Source organism: Heptranchias perlo, chromosome 8, assembly GCF_035084215.1.
Source record: "Heptranchias perlo isolate sHepPer1 chromosome 8, sHepPer1.hap1, whole genome shotgun sequence".
Taxonomy (NCBI): domain Eukaryota; kingdom Metazoa; phylum Chordata; class Chondrichthyes; order Hexanchiformes; family Hexanchidae; genus Heptranchias; species Heptranchias perlo.
The window spans coordinates 30176834-30197926 of record NC_090332.1 but is presented as its reverse complement, the minus strand read 5'-3'; the positions used below and the strand labels follow the sequence as shown (position 1 = coordinate 30197926).

General features: G+C 39.6%; 1 protein-coding gene across 1 annotated transcript in view; it reads left to right on the top strand.

The window, feature by feature from the left end:
• spata17 (spermatogenesis associated 17) overlaps positions 1 to 20275 on the top strand; it is a 228164-nt gene extending 207889 nt beyond the window's left edge. Inside the window, exon 10 of the mRNA XM_067988320.1 lies at positions 19293 to 20275. Within this exon, the coding sequence (XP_067844421.1) occupies positions 19293 to 19373 (81 nt within the window). The 3' untranslated portion in view covers positions 19374 to 20275. The remainder of the gene's footprint in view (positions 1 to 19292) is intronic.
• The last annotated feature ends 818 nt before the right edge of the window (positions 20276 to 21093 follow it).

Genomic DNA, 21093 nt, shown 5'->3' with positions numbered 1-21093 from the left:
CACAGTATGCTGGTGGTAGACTGGGAGGATATTGAGTTCAATAGCAGGGGTGCTGATTAAGCAGACCGCTCTATCTTGGATGGTATTGAGCTTCTTGAATTTTGTTGCGACTACAGCCATCTAGGTGAGTGGCGATATTCCACTACACTCTGATTTGAGCCTTGTAAATGATGAATAGGCTTTTAAGGGTCAGGAGGTAAGCCATTCCTTGCAGAGTAAGCCTCAGCCCTGCTCTTGTTGCCACGGCATTGATATAGCTGGTCCAGTCAAGCTTCTGGTGACTCCCAAGATGTTGCTGACAGGAGACTAGGGGTGGGGGTGCCATTGAAGGTCGTAAAAAGCAGTTAGGCTTCTTCTTGCTGGAGATGGTCATTACCTATCACCTATGTGGCATAAATGTTACCTGCCACTTGTGCCAGATTGTAATCCTCCATTTACAATGAGATTCCAAAGCCCAGAAAATTTATTAACAAATATTCACTCCTGGCAGATGCAGCATGAACTTTCTGCTAATCAAAAATGTGCTTTCATTGAATTTGCCTACGGCACCTGCAGCAAAAGAATAAATACAAACACGTTTATGGGATGGGTATGTGATTGCGTCCCAACACCCCCTTACATCCGCTACCCACGCTCTTCTCCTGTTTTCCCTCACAGCACAAAACCCAGATGAAGGAGCCGATGATCATTGCCATGCCCCATTATTGCCCATGGAAGTTCTGATTCTTGAACCTTTTGGCCCTCAGTATTGATCAATCCATCGAAATCTCCCACAGGATAGACTTCCTAATTCAGCTGGATGAGCAGCAACCCTTCGGACTTCCTAGTGCTATGTGGCTCTTGAGGGATGTTAAGTTTCAGAATTTTTTGACCTTTTGTCCACCAAAAGGCATTTGAAGAGTTACTTTAAATGTTGGGTTTTTAAAGTAAATCGTATTCACATAAGTTTAGAAATAAAGGCATCCAAATGAAAGGTGGCTAATATGCTAATGAAAACTGTTTTGCTCAAAGATTGTAAACAATAAGCAAGTCGTTAGCTTATCTCAGTAATCAATAAACACCTCGCAATCGTTGTTTTCGGAAATTCCCTGTTCCTGGGCACTTGTCAGGGGTCTGACAGGTTTTCTCGTCAACTGTGAACAGAAGAAGATAAAAAAAAATGAGACAGAGATATGGATAGCCCGTCAGGTCCAGCAAGGACTGCAAAGTCAATCAGTTTTTTTCAACCGAATGTTGCGAGGACAATCAGGCCCAGTAAAGGCTATGAGAAGATTAGAATGCAGTGTTATAGTTAGAAGTTATTCTGTTTAAATCAAGCAAGACAACCCACTGATGTGAAGAAGCGTAGTGCGTTCATTATTTTGTGTTATTACACAAAGCAAGTTGGACTGATTGAACTAAGTGAATCTGATCATAATAGTTGCGCTCTATGTTCATTTGCTGTGAAATAAAGTAGCTTAATGATTCGTATCTAGCCGCATCTCACCAAGTGCTCAATCTGCTGTCGGAGAGATTGAAGGAACACAAGGGGATACTATTGTTACACCCCTGGGTTATGCAATAGTATAGTTAGATATTATGCAATATAGGCACATACCCAAACATAAGACTGCTTATGGGAATGAGTAGCACCATTGTAGCTGAGAGAATATCTAAGGCAAGACCAAGATTAATAAAGCCATAAAAAAGGCAAATCAAGCACCGGAGTTCATTTCTAGAGGGATAGAATTGAAAAGCAGAGAAATTATGTTAAACTTGTATAGAACCTTGATTAGACCATACTTGGCGTACTGTGCACATTTCCGGTCTCCATATTATAGAAAGGATATAGAGGCATCGGAGAGGGTACAAAAAAGATTCACAAGAACTGAGAGGGCATACTTATCAGGAAAGGCTGAACAGGCTGGAGCTCTTTTCTCCAGAAAAGAGAAGGCTGAGGGGTGACCTGCTAGAGGTCTTTAAGATAATGAAAGAGTTTGATAGGGTAGACATAGAGAAAATGTTTCTACTCGTGGGGGAGTCCAAAACTAGAGGTCATAAATATAAAATAGTCGCTAATAAATCTAATAAGAAATTCAGGAGAAATGTCTTTACCCAAAGGGCGGTAAGAATGTGGACACACTACCACAAGGAGTAGTTGAGGCAAATAAGGGGAAGCTAGATAAGCAGATGCGTGAGAAAGGAATAGAAGGGTATGCTGATAGGGTTCGATGAAGTAAGGAGGGAGGAGGCTCGTGTGGAGCATAAACGCTGGCATTGACCAGTTGGGCTGAATGGCCTATTTCTGTGCTGTTGTTTTGATGTAACTCGATGTAAGTCCCTAAACTTGTAACAAGAGAGTTAGTTTGGAGTTAAAAGGGTTCCAGCAATTGGTGCCTAGTATATTGTAACCATGCAGAAAAACCTGGAGGGTTACAATACCAAGTGCAAATGTTTTGTCACTAGTACTAGAATCGCAACTTCAACCTGTGATCCATCATTGATTTTATCAATACTAGAAGCATTACAAGATCAGGGATTCTCTTTTGTGTTCTATGAGAATTCACATTGCTGCTATTTCTCCATATAACCCAGGAAATTAGGGAATTCTTGGTTTATGAAAAGTGCTTGAAAAGTGCGAATCTACTTTGCTGGGTTTTCATGCTACTCCTATCCAATTTAACTAACCTGCTTTAAGTATTCACACATTCTCTGGGCCTGATATGTGTCTTTTGTTTCTCTAATTTGTCTCATCATGCCTCCTTTATCACTTCTGTCACTCCTTTTCTCCACCTAACCACTTTACAGCTCATCTTTTTCTTTTCTTGTGCATGTGTCACCCCCTCCCCTTTCCCTCACCACCCTGCAAGGCTTGTCTATTGACACCACTGTGTCAGCCAATGAGTTGGTGGCTCAATCTGCTGTCGGAGAGATTGAAGGAACACAATGGGATACTATTGTTACACCCCTGGGTTATGCAATAGTATAGTTAGATATTATGCAATATAGGCACATACCCAAACATAAGACTGCTTATGGGAATGAGTAGCACCATTGTAGCTGAGAGAATATCTAAGGCAAGACCAAGATTAATAAAGCTTAAAATCAATTCCAGTCACTTACTGCAGGCGTAATTGACAATTTTTTGCTCCGTATTTAAGCTGGGAACACAACAACTGTTGCTACTCAATATTCTCTTATCTAAGTCACATCTCCAGGTTGAATGATCCACAGGTGGCTGTCGTTCATGCCAGCTAAACAATGCCTTCCTGGCTTAAATAACACAATAATACTGTATGGAGTTGAAGACAAAAGCCACCTTTCAGATATTAGACACACGTGGCAGCGCACTTAGATCTTCTCCAACCGTACCTTTACATTTATACAGAGCACAATATGTGAATTTGAATACAAAGCTAATTTTGTTAATTTTGCTAATATTGCCTCTATCTACCCATTTAGAATCATAGAATCATAGAAAGGTTACAGCACGGAAGGAGGCCATTCGGCCCATCGAGTCCACGCCGGCGTTATGCAAGAGCAATCCAGCTAGTCCCACTCCCCCGCCTTTTCCCCGTAGCCCTGCAAATTTTTTCCTTTCAAGTACTTTTCCAGTTCCCTTGTGAAGGCCATGATTGAATTTGCCTCCACCACCCCCTCGGGTAGTGCATTCCAGATCCTAACCACTCGCTGTGTAAAAAAGTTTTTCCTCATGTCACCTTTGCTAATCACTTTAAATCTATGTCCTCTGGTTCTTGACCCTTCCGCCAATGGGAACAGTTTCTCTGTATCTACTCTGTCTAGACCCTTCATGATTTTGAATACCTCTATCAAATCTCCTTGCAACCCTCTCTGTTCCAAGGAGAACAATCCCAGCTTCTCCAGCCTATCCACATAACTAAAGTCCCTCATCCCTGGAATCATTCTAGTAAATCTCTTCTGCGCCCTCTCTAAGGCCTTCACATCTTTCCTAAAGTGCAGTGCCCAGAACTGGACACAATAATCCAGTTGTGGCCGAACCAGTGGTTTATAGAGGTTCATCATGACTTCCATACTTTTGTACTCTATGCCTCTATTTATAATGCCCAGGATCCCGTATGCTTTTTTAACCACTTTCTCAACCTGCCCTGCCACCTTCAACGATTTATGCACATGTACCCCCAGATCTCCCTGTTCCTGTACCCCTCTTAGAGTTGTGCCCTTTGTTTATATTGCTTCTTCTCGTTCTTCCTACCGAAATGTATTACTTTGCATTTTTCTGCGTTAAACTTCATGTGCCATATGTCCACCCATGTCACCAGCCTGTCTATCACTATCCTCCTCACTGTTTACTACCCTTCCAAGTTTTGTGTCATCTGCAAATTTTGAAATTGTGCCCTGTGCGCCCAAGTCCAAGTCATTAAGATATATATCAAGAAAAGCAATATATAGAGTAAAAGTTTCATGGAATTTGGCACAATGTTATATGCAAAAATTGTCTTGCCACTAAAAATGATGGAGTACTGGGATCAGAATTTATCCCACTAGATATCTACAAATTTTAATGGTCAAAATATGGTGTGGGAATTTTTTCAAGCATCAGTGATTATAAATAGAATTCCTATCTAGGGCATGCATTAAAGTGATGCAGTATTTTTAAGAATATGAAATGGCTTTGGAAAGCTGTTAGTAGTGAACATTTCCAATGTCTGAGAGATACTCCATTGAATATAAAGAGTGGGAAAATGCTGCGAGCATTGGGCTTGGCACAGAGATATCTGACTCAGTGTTCCTAGTTTGTCTAAAACTTAGATATGAGGTGCAAATTGCAGCCTGAACCAGCTTTCTGTGGATTTGTTTGTAAAATTGATTTTTAGACGGCGATATATAAATACTATATATAAGGGAAGACTATTGCAACAATATTTTTGTAAGAAATATTCAGTAGCACTAAATCAGTAGCCTGAGGGCCACTTGCCTCCTTCTCCCCTGCAACCATTTCTAGACCTACTGCTCCACTTGTCTGAGGGTCTGAATCCAGAGCCTGGTAGCTCTTAGATAAGAGAGAGAATGTAAAAGTTTTTGAAGAGACACATGTTTTCTGTTAGGTCATTGAGAGTGGCCCTCAAGTAAGTCACTGCTCAGAATTGTGGCCCTTGACAAAACGTTAGTGAGTACTCCACTCTACGATAAGGTCATTATAGAGTATCAGCTAAATTTAAAAAAATGTAAATATAGCTAAGTAACTATTCAAAAGGTGTGTAAGAAATATGAAAAGATCTAATTTTGTCAACTTCGTGAGGTACAACATCAACATTACTTGAAGCACACAAGTTAAAAAGAGACAGTTAGGAGTAAGAAAGGAACAGAGTGGGAACTTTTTCATCCAAAGAATTATAGTGATGTGGAATAAGTTCCCAAGGAAGGTCACTGAAATGAACAATATAAATAAGGGATTAAAGGGTTTGGAGATAAACTGCATGAATTACACTCTGGGTGCAGAGCTTCACATGATGGAAGTGCATTTCAGGAATTCAGGTGCTAAGGTCGGCATGCCCCTACAATTTACCATCCATTAGCTTTATTGGAGAGAAAATCATGTAGGACATTCTGACCCCAAATTCTGATATGCACTCCCGTCACCTGAACCTCTGCACCTGAGTACTAATTCTTCAAATCTACCCCAGGGTGAGAAAATGGACGGATGGCATTGATCTATGAAAAAGGAAGTGCTTGTTTGGCCTAGGGCCTTTTCATGTTCCTAAAAAATCTTATGTTAGCATTCATTCTGCAGTCTCAGTAGTACCTTAAGCACTGATTTATTGATTGATTGGTTGACATGATATTACCCAGAGGGTCAATGATTTTGAAGTATTGACTGATTAATCCATCATTGCCCTATTGAGTTAAATAGAATTACAGCACAGAAACAGGCCATTCGACACAATTGGTCTACGTCAGTGTTTAAAGTCCACACGAGCCTCCTCCCACTGTACTGTTTCCTGCCCTGCCCCACTATCTCTCTATTCCCTTGTCCCTCATGTATGCATAAAGCCTCCCCTTAATTGTGTCAATGCTGTCTGCTTCAAATAGTCCAGTTGGCAGAGAATTTCACATTCTCACCACTCTCTGTGTAAAGGACTTCTTCCTAAAAATTATTTATTTGATCTCTTAGTGGCTATCATATATTTATGCCCCTGTTATTCTGGACTCACCCACAAAAGGAAACAGTTTTTCTACATCCACCCTATCGAACTGCTTCATAATTTTAAAGACCTCTATCAGGTCACCCCTCAGTCTTTTTCCAAGAGAAACGAACCCCAGCCTGTTCATTCTTTCCTGATTGTTGCATCATCTCAATTCTGGTAACATCCTTGTAAATCTTCTCTGCACTTTCTGCAGTGCTTCAACATTCTTTTTGTAGTATGGAGACCAGAACTGCACATAATACTTTGTGTGGTCTAACCAAGGTTCTACATAAATTTAACATTACTTCCCTGCTTCTGAATTCTATTCCCCTAGAAATGAACCCCAGTACTTTGTTTGCATTCTTAATGGCCTTATCAATTTATATTGCTGCTTTTAGCAATTTATGTAACTGTATTCCCAGATCTCTTTGCTCCTCTACCCCATTTAGTTTCTTACCTTCCGAGGAATAAAGTACCACCTTATTCTTCCTGCCAAAATGAATCACATCACACCACACTATATTGAATTTTATTTGCCATTTATCTGCCCACTTGGCAAACCTGTTTATGTCTTCCTGTACTTTGGTGCAGTCATCCACATTATTAGCTATACTCCCCAATTTGGTATCATCTGCAAATTTCGACACCATCCCTCCAATTCCTGAGTCCAAATCAATTAAAGATCTGTAAAAACAAAGTGGTCCCAGCACGAATCCCTGTGGGACAACTATTACACTTTCTGCCACTCATAAGAACATAAGTACATAAGAAATAGGAGCAGGAGTAGGCCATACGGCCTCTCAAGCATGCTCTGCCATTCAATAAGATCATGGCTGATCTTCGACCTCAACTCCACTTTCCCGCCCGATCCCCATATCCCTTGATTCCCCTAGAGTCCAAAAATTTATTATCTCAGCCTTGAACATATTCAACGACCCAGCATCCACAGCCCTCTGGGGTAGAGAATTCCAAAGATTCACAACCTTCTGTGAAGAAATTCCTCCTCATCTCAGTCTTAAATGGCTGACCCCTTATCCTGAGACTTATGCCCCCTAGTTCTAGACTCTCCAGCCAAGGGAAAACCTCTCAGCCTTTACCCTATCAAGCCCCCTCAGAATCTTGTATGTTTCAATGAGATCACCTCTCATTCTTCTAAACTCCAGAGAATATAGACCCATTCTATTCAATCTCTCCTCATAGGACAACCCTCTCATCCCAGGAATCAATCTACAGTATCTTAGTTGCACCGCCTCTGAGGCAAGTATATCCTTCTTTAGATAAGGAGACCAAAACTGTAGACACACTTTCCTTAACTCCTACCCTCTGTTTTCTATTTTGTAGGCATCTTTCAATCCATTCTGCTACCTGGCCTCTGACTCCATATATCCTGACCTTTGTCATGAGTCTCTTATGTGGCACCTTATTGAGGGCCTTCTGAAAATCTATGTATGTCATATCTACTGCATTGCCTTTGTCTACCCTTTCAGTTACATCTTCAAAGAATTCAATAAGATTGTTTAAATTTCCTTTTAGAAATCCTTGCTATTTTTTTTATTGCATTCTCCATCTCTAAATATTTGATCTGATCTTTTAACAAAGATTCTAGTATCTCTCCTACTACTGACATCAAGCTAACAGATCTGTATTTCCCTGTATTAATTCCATCTCCCTTTTTGAAGATAGGAATACATTTGCTATCTGTCAGTTCTCTGGCACTATTCCTTTTTCTATTGAATTTATATATATGGATACTAGTGTCTCTGATATCGCCTCCCTAGTATTTTTGAGTATTTGTGGTATGCAATCCATCTGAACCCGGGGGTCTTGTTCTCCTTAAGTTTGGCTTGTTTGTTTAGTATCTTCTTTCTTTCTATCTTAATTGTTGTAATATCCCTCTTGACTTCTACTATTGTCATTTCCTCTTTGTTAGCCACTTCAGAGAAAACTAAGGCAAAGTATCTATTCAGTATCCCTACCATTTCAGTATCATCTCCTGTGAGCATTGTCTTGTTCATCCCCTAGTGACCGTATCCCTTTTTTAATTCTCATTTTATGTACCTCTAGAATACTTTGCTATATTTTAGATATTTTTTGATATTTTCATTTCATATTTCCACTTTGACTTCCTAATTGTCATCCTATCGCTGTTCAGACCTGATCTGACATGCCTCCTACATGCTCAACATTGCTCTGATCTGCTTCACATATTTATACTGAGTTTCTCTGCATTTAAGCCTATACTTTATTTTTTAAAGACTGTGGTCATGTTCAGTTAATCCAGCTGATCAGCTGGAGTTGCATCTCATTGGTGATAAGACAGTCTTCAGCAAATAATGTTTGTGGGACATGTTTTTGTTACACTCCCAAATCTTTTAACAACATATTATTAAATTGCTATTTTTCAGTATTTATGCATATACTTCATTTAAAGTAAAAACTGGAAACAGAATTTTACAACAATTTTTCCCACTATCTTGTACTGTGCAGGAAAGTCTTGCTTATGATTTTAAGCTGATTATTTATGTTAAGGATATGTTCATTTAAACAGAGTATTGTTTCAAAAGTGAACATTTGACTAGCCTGGGACCTAGCTTTGTCTGCAATCAAGCATTGCAACATTTGAAAAATTATTGCCACCTTGCTAATCAAACTTTTGCTCCAATTTGTGCTCTGCCACCTCATCAACATATGCCCTGACATATAATTACTAGCCTTGTAAGGGTTATAAATGTTTTAAAAATCACTCTCAGGGGTGGCCATAATGTAAGACTGACACCAAGGGAACACCAGAAGGCCCTCAGTTTCCATAGCAACTGTACCAGTTATAAAGCCTGAATCCAGTAAAACTAAAAATATCTAGATTTTCAAACAGAGCTAGAATGAGGTCATGATTGCTGTTGTGCTACTTGCATTTATCATTAATGGTCTGACTGCACCTTGTGATAAATGTATTACGGCTGTGATTAAAAGCCTCGTCAGTTCCAGAAGCAACACCCTGATTTAAGCTGTTACGGGTTACAAGAACATTCCAAATATCTGGCACTGAGAACCTCCTAGTTTTCAACAAAATACACAGTAACAGATCATTCAAAGCCACTATCAAAACACTACAGGGCCTTTTTTTTTCAAGCTGTATTGGCAGACCAGCATTTTTTTCTATTTTTCCTTCCCCTTCTTTCATGTTTGAGGTCCTAGGCTGCCACTCACTATTCCACTTGAGAGAACAAGTAGGCAAACCCAGACCCCTCTGTCTATTCTGTTCTTCAGTTAACTGCATAAGAGCAGCCTCAGGGTGACTCACTTGGTGATTAACCATCCCTAATGGTGAAAGGCACTAGCCTCTACTTAGCACCGGCCCTCAAAGGGGTAGGCAAGATTAGGATCTTGCGTTGAGATCAGACGAGAGTATCACCTCACTCCAACATTTTGCAATCCAGTATAATATTTTTAAAACTATCTACTCTGACCTTCTTTTAACATTACTGATTCTATAATTTGAAAGCTTTTTCATAGCATAAATTATAAACACAGTTAAACATATAGAGGATACTGAAGTCAGATACCGAATACCGTTTTTAATCCCACTTTTAAATCTAATGTGTGACTCACAAGCAATTATGCTGCTGTGAGTTATTGAGTCATCTTTATCTGTGGAATAAAAATCATATTCAACAAGCTCTCTATGTTGTATGTTGTTTATACAACACTTATTGCAAACATTAAGTGCAAATGTAAATGTTTTAAGTAAAACGTACGGCTTGACTTCTTCGGCCAGGTTTCCTGCCTCTGTATTTGCCAGCCTGCAATTTTTTGCCCATTTAAGTGAATGGGTGGAAAATTACCAACGCGTGATCACAGAAGTGGAAACTATGTGACATGTGGTTGTGCCATGCTGGTAATCCTTTAATAATCTAGTGCTCAGGAGTCTTTTTGCCAAACTGAAGTCCTTTGTTTTCTTAACCATCTCTTGTGAGTTGGACAACAGGCAGCTGTTCTTTATTTCTCGAGCTTCGGTACAGTGTCACAAAATTTCCTAATATACAGAAAATAAATGTCATTTCGCTCATTTATTAAATGATGAAAATCTACTCCATTAACTAACGAGGAATTTTATTTGTGCAATATAAATGAATATGAAAACCTGGCATAGACAAACAGCCTAGGTCTTCCACTCCGTGATAATGCCAGTGGAAGTGCAGCAGGGTGGGACATCTGTCCATCGCATGTTTGCACCTTTGACCCCAGCTGATTTTCTGGGGTTGGGGTCATTTAATTAATTTTAACGGCACACAAGCCTCTGCCCACCTGGGGGCAGATGGAGGATGGCTGCCCTAAAGGATTGCCTCAGAGTAGCGTGGCTGACAGCCTCTGTGCTGCTGGTTGAAGAAAAAGACAATTGCTAAATTTTTAAAATGGCAGCCTAAACCTAAGTAATTAATCACTCTGTTATCAATTGGATAGATTTTTTGGCCATTACAAACAAAGAAAAGAAGAAAGACTTGCATTTATACGATGCCATTCACAATCTCAGGACGTTCAAAGCGCCAAGTGTCATCACTGTTGTAATGTAGGAAACACGACAGCCAATCTGCCACGATCCCACAAATAGAAATGTGATAATGACCAGATAATCTGTTTTTTTTAGGTTTTGGTTGAGGGATAAATATTAGTCAGGACACTGGGGAGAACTCCCCTGCTCTTCTTCAAAATAGTGCCATGGGATCTTTTACGTACACTTTTTTTTTAACGTACACCTGAGAGGGCAGACAGGGCTGTGGTTTAACGTCTCATCTGACAGACTGCACCTCCAGCAGTGCAGCACTCCCTCAGAACTGCACTGGAATGTCAGCCTGGATTACTGTGATCAGGTCTCTAGAGTAGGACTTGAACCAACTACCTTCTGACATCACAGGCAAGCATGCTACCCACTGAGCCATGGCTGCCAAAGGGCAACTCAGGATATCAGAGTGAACAGGTGTCCCTTGCGATCAGCATTGCAAGGTGCAAATTATGGAAAGTATCTCATACAATATATTTGCGTAACGTTTGAGTACAGCTTCCCACACTTGGAAACAGGCATTCTACTCACTCGTCACCTCTGGCAGGAAATCCAGGAAGTGGCAGGGGCAAGAAGACGGAATGGCTCCTAAGAAATATTCTGTTACATTCTGTGCTATACTGGCTCCCTGGACTAACATTTTGAAGCTGTACTTTGTTTCTGAAATGGTCACGACTGTTACATATTTTCCTTAATGCAACACTGGCTATATCAATTTGTGTGTTGGCCCCTATGTATCACATATAAGAGAATTCCATTGGGCCGTTTTTCAGGTACCACACAGCCTCCTAAGTCCCCAAGATGGCAGTTGGGAAGCGCGCGCACACTTTGACCGCAAGTGCGCCGCCAACCATATTGAGTAAGGACAAACAAGAGGCATCCTTTACCTACACCTGAAGCAGGCAATAGGTCCTTGCATATGCAAATAAGGGCCCCGACCTGCAGGCAACTGGACCTCCCTTCCTCCCAGCCCAGATCTCCAGGCTCCATGATCTCTGACCTTCCTTCCCCCCCCCCCCCCCCCCCCCCGGCCTCAACCTCCTCACTCCCCGATCTCTCTCCCATCTGGCCCCAACCTCCAGGCTAAACCCTGATCTTAGCTACAAACCCCACATCAAGTCCATCACCAAGGCTGCCTATTTCCACTTCTGATATTTTGCCCGTCTCCATCTCTGTGTCACCTCACTGCCACTGAAACCGTCATTTATGCCTTTAACACCACCAGATTTTATTTTCCCAATGTCTTCCTCACCAGCCTTCTGACATAAGCTCCTATTTTCCACCCAGAAAAAAGGCACGATGGAATCCAATTTCTCCCCCACTGTTTCCAACATCAGGGCACAAAAATAAATTCCATGCAGAATAAGAGCTGGACATACACATATATATTTATAATCAGATCTGACTATGCACACATAGAAAATTTAATTAACTATATCAGGTTTGACAGGAAGAAACAGACACACAGATTATTGTTTAGTTAGATTGTATTTGCCCAGTTGGAAAATTAACAATTCATTTTAAAAACAATTAACAGATGCACAAGAGACTGGAAAAACAAATAATATTTGGAGGTTTTATTTTGTTTTCAAGAAAGGTTCAGATGAAGAATCCCTGTTGCATTTTTGGACTCTTAGCTCATGTTCCGTGCTAAAGACCTCTCCCATAAATGAGCCCTCGCTCCTTATGGATGGGAATATGTCCTTATATCTAGATAATTGAAGTGAGCTCAGACGTTGAACAGAAATCCTTATCATTGTATTTGACTTACTAATGTATCATGCACTTTCAAGTGATTTTCTTGACTTTGTAAGGCGGTAGAATAAACATTGCATGAGAGCATGGCTTAGGCTTAAACTACCAAACAGTTTTTTAACAATAAATAGATAATTAAACAGTAGCAAAAAACCCCACAAAATTTACAGTAATAAAGATACTTAAACTATCTCTGCTCCTATTTCTTATGTTCTTATATTCTCCTTGGATATATCAAAAACAGCAAACAGTCCTATCTTCTGTGCTAAAAGTCAATGGAGTAAATTTTCATCTGTAAATTATCACGTGGACGGATTGCAGAGATCGCAAAATAAAATCTTAATAAAATATATAGGTAACAATTAGTGTAAAATAAAAGTTAAAACAGTTGCACAGATTTTCCTGTTTCTGTGCCTGGGGGTATTAGATCGCCTAGGTACAGAGCACAGAGGAACATCGAATGGGAAAGAGCGGACACTTGTAAGAGATCTTGCCCAATTTCCTCATCCACTTTACGAGTCGTTATGGGTGTGTGATCCTCCCTGCCTGGTTTTCCCCTATGTGCTGCATTCAGGTGATCTCATACACTCAGGTGTAAGAATAGGAACATTACCCCAGTAAGTATAAAAGAAAGAAGATACAGGAAAGTAGAGAAAATGGAGGAAAAGAGAATACAGCCAGATTGGAATTACGGCTTTACTTTTTCATTTTATTTAAAATTGATTAAAAGGATATATTTCAGTAAAATTACAGTAACAAATAAAGCAACTTGACATTGCACTAGATTATTTCTGTAATATTAAAGGTTTTTTTTCAAGTCAACAGTGTGTGAGTTGATATATAAAATATGGCCAGTTTAACAAAACATAATTCTAGGATTTCTTGCAGTTTTTCGATTTTTCAGGGTCTCAGTGCATTGACAGATGACATTCACAGAGAGATACACTCCTTTGTGACATCATTATCACAAGTTTATAACGTATAGCAGATCGCAGTTTAATTGCTGACACACTGTTCTTGTTACAAGCAGTGAAACTGCTACCTCATATTAGTGGAAAGGAAGGTAGGCATGAACACTAATTGGCGCTGACCAAGAAAGGTTCTCCAAGTCCTTCAATATTTTTGCTGTTTTTACTTTGTAATAATCTTCATTTATAGGGTTTCTTCATGAAGCCTATGAACATCCATATCAGGGAGCGAGTGTGAGGCCCATTTGTGTATATCATACTTGATACTAATGGTGCGATGATTATTGAAATAGTCAAATAGTTACTGAATCCCCAAACCCTTCACAATGATAAATACTGTGGCCTTGGAAATTCCCACTGATTCTAATGATCACCCACCTAAACTTCAATGGGAGACTGGTGGAACTCTTCAGGAAATGGCATAAATGGCTGAAGTTACAGCAGGAGACCAGGAGAACCCCTTTGGAATTTCGGTACCTACCACTTTATGATAAATGTAAGACATATGCCTAGAAATTCTGTGGGAGTTCTGCTGGTCTTTAGTGGGAGATGGAGAGAATCCCCGTGGAATTTCATGGTGTACATCAGTAGCAAACTGCAAAAAAAACATTTTTTAATATCCTAATATCATCATATGATATTACATAATTTTGGCTCGGATATTACAGTACAGTGACAGTCCGTAATGTGCAGTACTCAGGCTGTCACCACTCACTTCATTCAGCTCTACTGACTGAGAAACTTGTCAGCTAAGTTTCCCATCACCATAGTTTCAACTTTCTTAAAAAACTGCATTACTTTGCATATATTATATAGCTTGAAAATTACATAGCGATGTATTGCACTCTGATAGATGACATTCATAACCCACTCAAGCATTGCTCTCACTGTACACATTATCTGAAGTTGATAGGCTGCAGCCTAAGTATCTTCTTTGTCCTTCAGCTCAGGTTCTCCTCAGGTTTACTTCTTTGCCTGCATAGCTGACTGGAAGATTTAAAATTGTTTGTGCTACTCTCAAGATGCCTTCCTATGTTTTGGGTACTCTATATAACTCTTGTCCATGAGGGCTTCATCAGTTTATTTCCTTTCTGCCTCACTACAGTTGGTCCGAACATACTACTTTGAGAATTATTCAATTCTTATTTCCTCAACACCGTGGCAAGGAAATTGTTTCCTAATGTGGTAATCTTTTCACAGTTTCTGTGTTTTACTTGTTTTTCCACAACTAATGCACCTCCTTCTCACTAGTTTAGCTAAGAAACTGAAAAGGTTCCATTCGTGTTGATGATGCTGTAGCAAGCTCCAACTCTCATGAGATTAGGTGTCCACCCTATGATCTAAAGTCTGGTTAGATGTTCACCACCTTAATGATAAATATTGCGTTTGTACTGGTTTAAAAAAAAGACGTGGGACAGTCAACTGCTGCTTCACCTGTTTACTTGGGGCTTCAGCGAGCTGACCAATTTTCTGGCACTGAGCTTTGAACTTCAGCTCCTGGACAAGAATTGTCTATGAAATGTGCCAAAAGATTTGACAGTTATCATAAAAGGATGAGAAAAAGGGTAGCTTTCTTCTAGGTGACACCTGTATTATCTATGGGACTATGGACAGCTCTTGATCTCTACTGTTGTTTTTGATTAGTTCTTGGACAATTTCAATTTATTTTGTCACCTAATGGTCTAGGATGGCTCCTTAGAGTTTGACACAAAATTGATTTCTACATAACCAACATCAGAATTGATCTTTAAAATCAACATTCGGATAAAGATGTTGTGGGGTTGCAGTTATATACGATCGCCTGGAGATTTTGTATCCTTTTTTCATGATGACACAGGTTTTTCAAGATAAAATATCTAATAGGGTTCAACCTGTCACCTTAGGTGTCCACCCTATGATCTAAAGTTGATATCTTCAGAAATTGGAGTCCACATTTTCATTTGTGGATTTTGAGGCAGTAATCAGGTGGCCAGAAGTAGAAAATTGTCATAAGTCCTTCACTGGCAAAACTTTGCCCATTTGGGTCTCTGATGCAGTTTTGGGTGGATGGGGTCAGCGACTATGGAACAGCCCACCTCAAATAGTTAGGCACATCATTTAAATATTTACTGGGGAGGTGTGTCATTCCTGCACAGTATTTTCTGCTGTTCTAGAATGCAGGATGTCCTGTAGAATGGGTATCCAGGGTTGCTAGGCGACAGTAAGTATATGGAGGTCAAGGAAAGGTCACAGTAATATTAAAGTAAATATACTTCAGCCTTTCCTTAATCATTGTTTTTTCTCTGCTGCCATTTGGGTTCTTGTGAGCCTTTGTGTCAATTGCTGTACATTATGAATTTTATGCCCCCGGCACCATTAGTGGCACCAATGGGGTTCCCTATGAACTGCCTATATGACTTGTTTGGAAGAAAAGGAGGACCTGTGGAGGCTTTGCCAAGTAAGTCAGGCTGCAAGACAGATGCTCTATGTCACCTGCCAGTTCCCGTATACCTGCAATACAAACAGAGAGGGACATACCTCGCTTTGCCAGAGAATTAATGCAGATGGAGGCTCCTCTTGGCAAAAAGCAGTTGGGACAGCAGATCTGATGAGACCATTAAGATATGTGAATGCCTGACTAGCTGTAATGTTGAATGTCAATGAGCAGAGTAACTAGACGACATCAATTTCAGATTACCTCCAAAAGAATGAAGGGAGAAGTTAGGGAAATTGATTTTTAATGCAGAGATTTGTTAGAACATGGGTCACCCTACCAGAAACATTGGTAGAAGAAGGATTCATAATAGCTTTTAAAAGGGAAATGGATAAATACTTGGAAAATATTTTTTTAAGAGTATGGGAACAGGGAGGGGAATAGAACTAAGTGGATAGCTCGTTCAGATAGTCAGCACAGGTGTGATTGCCAAATGGCCTCCTTCTGTACTGTAAAACTTTATAATTCTATGGAAGGATGCTAAGCACAATATTTCATATTTTCAGTGGCAGTGAATGAAAGAAGGCATGCTGGAATGATTAACAGCCAGCGTAGTCTATTTGGCTGCACCCATGAAAATGCCACCAACCATTTTTTCAGGTGCTGTCACACCCAACTAGCAAATTGTCGTGGGGAACTGCCTTCGCACAGTCTGGGTCAGGACAGATGCAGGTTTGGAATTGTGCCATCTGCTGCAATCATGTCTAGGACATGTCTAGTGACAGTAATGGCTGGCTTTGGCCTGAAACTTGGCTGCACAATCCTTGTAGGCGTGCTGCATTGCTGCCCTATATTACGGTGTATTGGAGTAGATAATACTTTTCCCAACCATGTCACGCAGCACCTCCGCCACCACTTCAGCAGCCATCAAACAGGAAGTCGAGTGCCGAGCTACTGCATCACTTGCCTGCAGACTCGTAAGCTTCCTATCCCCTCATTTTCACTGTATCTTCTTAGTCTCCTGCCGTTTCAGCCTTGGCAAAGGCTTATAATGAGTTGAGATGCCACTGAGGTGCTCTAAAAGCTTTCAGAATTCTTGGCAGTCAGGGCCCGATTTTAATTCTGTCCAGGTTTTGGGCGGGTGGGTGGCGAGGTGAGTTGGAAATTCACCTGCTGTTGCAGAAATCAGGCCCGGGCTATTTTAACTCCCAGGCCTCATTAACATGCCACTGGGAAGCAGTGGAAAAACACACAGCCCGGAAGTGTACATGGCGGGATTGGGTTGTGGGGGCATCTCGCAGGGGGGTTACGTTCAGGAAGGGGGGAGTCTGGGCTAGGAGAAGCCTAGGCTGTCCTTTGTGAGGCCCGGAGGAGCACTCCTGCTTCTCCTGGCCCCACAAAGGAAACAAATACACGTATCGATTCCAGCCTGTTCTAGGGCTGATTCTCTTCTATCCTGAGTTGACATGATAGGAAAGCCACAGTGGTTTCCCGGTTAAAATTACAGTCAGGTCCCAATTACGTCATCAGGATCCAACATGCATATGTCAAGAAGGACCTCACTGGCTTCAGGCAAGTGACCTTTCCGCCTGCTCAGGAGAGCAGGCAAAAATTGCGGACGACAGGACTTTGGTGGCTCCAGGACCAGTCAGTATCTCAGGGCATTTTAACTGACTACCCGGTTCCATAGGTAGATAGAGGTAAAATCGCCCCCCATTTTGACATCCCCTTTTAATTGTTCTCATCCCTTTAAATTTCACTTACATGCATCTTGTGTGGTCCCAACTGAATCTGCATCTGGAGTTATGCCAGTGAATTGACCACAGAAAATTAGGTGTAAAAAGCACACTTTTATTTGAGTCTATGTGAAAGACAACCATTAGCCATTCTACATAAAATACATGAAAAGCAAAAAAAACCTAGGCTTAAGTCTTCCCTTATATCAACCTGGATTCTGAATCTATGCTCCACATTCCAGATTCACTACATGAAATGGAGCGGGAGTATGTAAAATACTTCAGTGAAAATTTCCTTTTCCAATCTTGCTTAAAGCATTTTGTTGTGTCACGAGGGTTCAAAATCCCCTTGGCTCCACCAGTACTTCTGATTTCCTCAGGATTGTTCCCTTTTTTGACCGCTGATTGTTCAACCCTACAGCTGACATCTTCCCCTCAGGTGGCTTTACCGCCAGAAGTACAGAAGGGCGTTATTTTTCCTTGCCCAAGTGACCTGTCGTTGACCCTGGAAAACCTTCCAGGGTCAGCCTTATCTGAATACTAATAAAAATTTTCAAAATTGTGAAGGGGTTGAGAAAATCCCATGCAAATTGTTTACATTGATTAGATGATATAATTTAGAAATTAGAAAATTACAAATAAATAGGGAATTAAGATATAACTACTCCTTACAAAGGATAATAAAAAAAATGAATAAATTGCCAGGGAAGACCTTTGAAGTAAATAATATAAATGATGTGTTTCTGGAAATAACAGAAGTGAAAGGATTTGTGAAAAGGCAGGAAGGTGGATTTGACATTAATTAAAAAGAAGCTAACTTGTTTCAGCAATTGCCCTTTTTCTGTTCCTAAATATATAGGTTCTCCAAGGTTCTTCTGATTCCTTAACTCAATTCTGATTCACCATTTCTATGTATCAACCTGTTTGGCCTAGAGACAAGGAAAGCTAGAGGGATACAGATTTATAGGTTGGGAATGCCAATTACCCTAATCTATATGGTAGTCTAATTGCACCTCTTATGTCAGAAAATGCAAGACATCTGGAGACCTTTTGAGACTAAAGACAAGTTTCAGTTCTATGAAGATCACTGCCACAAGATGTTAATTTTCCCCATAAAGCTGACTAATTTTCGCCTTCAAAGTAGGTCCAGGCCCCGGCCAATTACCTGAATCATTGACTGGCTCAGATTTTGAGTCTGCTGGTTAGCCAGAAAGGTGCAGAGTTAAGCCCTGAGTGTCTGTGTGTAGAAAATCCAGTACGGAAAAACACCAAGTACATTCTCCCTTCTGCTGTTTGCTTCACTCTCTACCATTGCTCCCCCAGAAGTGTGACTTTGTGAGACTCATGTTACATCCAAAAAATCTATTTTTTAAAAGGATTAATTTTAAAATGTGCATGTATTCAAGGGGCTACTTATAAAACAAAATTTAATTTAAAGACATTTCCCACTGCAGAAAAATAAACATTTTCATATTTATGGTCAATGACAAATAGAGTGGCTGTTTTTTGGGAGGATATTGTCAGTAACATTATATTAATATTTCATATGTATCTTTGACTTAATGTTTTCTGTTTTATTATCCTATTTACTGAATTAGTCAATTGGATTGTGAACTGTAATAGATAAACTATGTGTAGTCTTGTAGTTAATGCTGTATATTTAAACTAGACAAAGAGATGCTACTTTGTTTAAGAGATTTTGTTTTCTCTTTCTAGCCATTCAAAACTTTTTTTACATCCATTTATCTTTTTGAGAAGTTTCAAAAAACATATTCCAAAGCTGGAGAAGTGTTTTAAGGAAGATGGGAACACCGCTATACTTCCCGCCATGATATGATCAGAAAATCAACTGTTTCTTCCATTTGTGTTTGATAAATGAGTACCATTGGAGCAATAAAAAATTTATAAATTGTCGGTTAATAATAGCACAATATGTATCTTACAGAAAATGTACTAAACTATTAAAAATACACTGGCAATGCATCTGTGATTCAAATATAATTTTTTTGTTACGAGTGGGTTATTAAAAAAAGATGATTTTTGTTTTCTTCAATTTTCCTTAGTATAGGCAAGGATATTGAACCTCTTACTGTCTAATGCAATTACTGTAAGAGCTGCTTTAAGGGCTGGTTACTGTGAAGTTATCTTTGAATATTGAAGTATCTTTTAATTATAATTGTGGTTACGTTTTTTTCTTTATTATATTCAAAAATACAACACATATCAAATTGTATTGTCCAAACAAAATTGAAAACAGCAGTGTGCATGGCAATATGTTAATGTTATCGAGGATGGGAGAATTAAAACAGGCTTTGTTGTACCTTATAAAATGAATAAATTGATGAATATTATTTCAATTGATCCACAATTGGCTGGATTTAGCTGAGAATATCAGCATACAGCAAATCCAAACTTCACCAAGCATTAGGTGCAGTTTTTCTGATCCCTTTTAAGGTATAAATCATCTCCATTGCAATAATGTAAGTAACTTTAAAAAAGAAGGCATGAAGAACCTCAGTTTTGCAGAGAAATGTATCTTTAGCTCTTATACTTGAGTGACATTTTAAGAAAACAACAGCTTTAGTTGAGTGCTTCAATGTAAGTTGTTAAGTCGGCAAAAAATAAAATGGCTTCTGATTGCTGCAGTACTGCTGTCATATCTTTGACCATCTTTATGCAACCCTATAAGTGCTGGAAGATCTTTACAAGTTTCACATTTTTTTCTATCACATTATATGTTCAAAAAAAGGATTTTCCATAAACTGTAATGTTGAGTATTTTAAGTCTTTAGCTCACTGTATTTTCTGAATCAAAACAAAAATTGGAATCTTAAATAAAAATTGAAAATGCAGGAAACACACAGCAAATCCATCTGCACTGGAAAGAGAGAACAGGCAGGTTAATATTTTGGGTAGAGGCCCTCATCAAAAATTGTAACAATATTGTATAAGTTGCCTTGATTCAACAATCCCACTGCGGCTCCTCAGAGGGTTAATGTAAACTGATACGTGTGACAAAATGATGTGTTAGGTTGACTTTTGAATGCTAGACTAACTGTAAATATATGCTAGCTATTGACAAAATTATATCGAGTCATTCTTCTCCTCTCCCCCCATGCCCCAATTTTGGATTAAAGTTCTGAAAGATTATCTCAAATTTATTAACAGAGCACAGGATTTTTTTTATAATAAACAAATACATTGCTTTTATCATTGATTAAAGCAATACTATTATTGTTAGAATGTTGCTCCAAAAAAAAGTTCATTTTGAGAGTATGTGTCCCTTGGAGAAATGATTGTGAGATGGTTCCGCTGTACTTTTGTAGATTCTGTTTAAATTAAAGGCTGGACCACTGTAGAGAATAAATGTGCTTTAATTTCAGTGAGTGAAAAGGCGAACCCAAGCTGAACCCCTATTGAGATTTAATTTCAGAAAATAATTCTGAGTGCTTTATTCTGTATGGGGGCTGAGCAGCAGCCATACACAAAAGCTGGACAGACTGTTGATGAATAAAAAC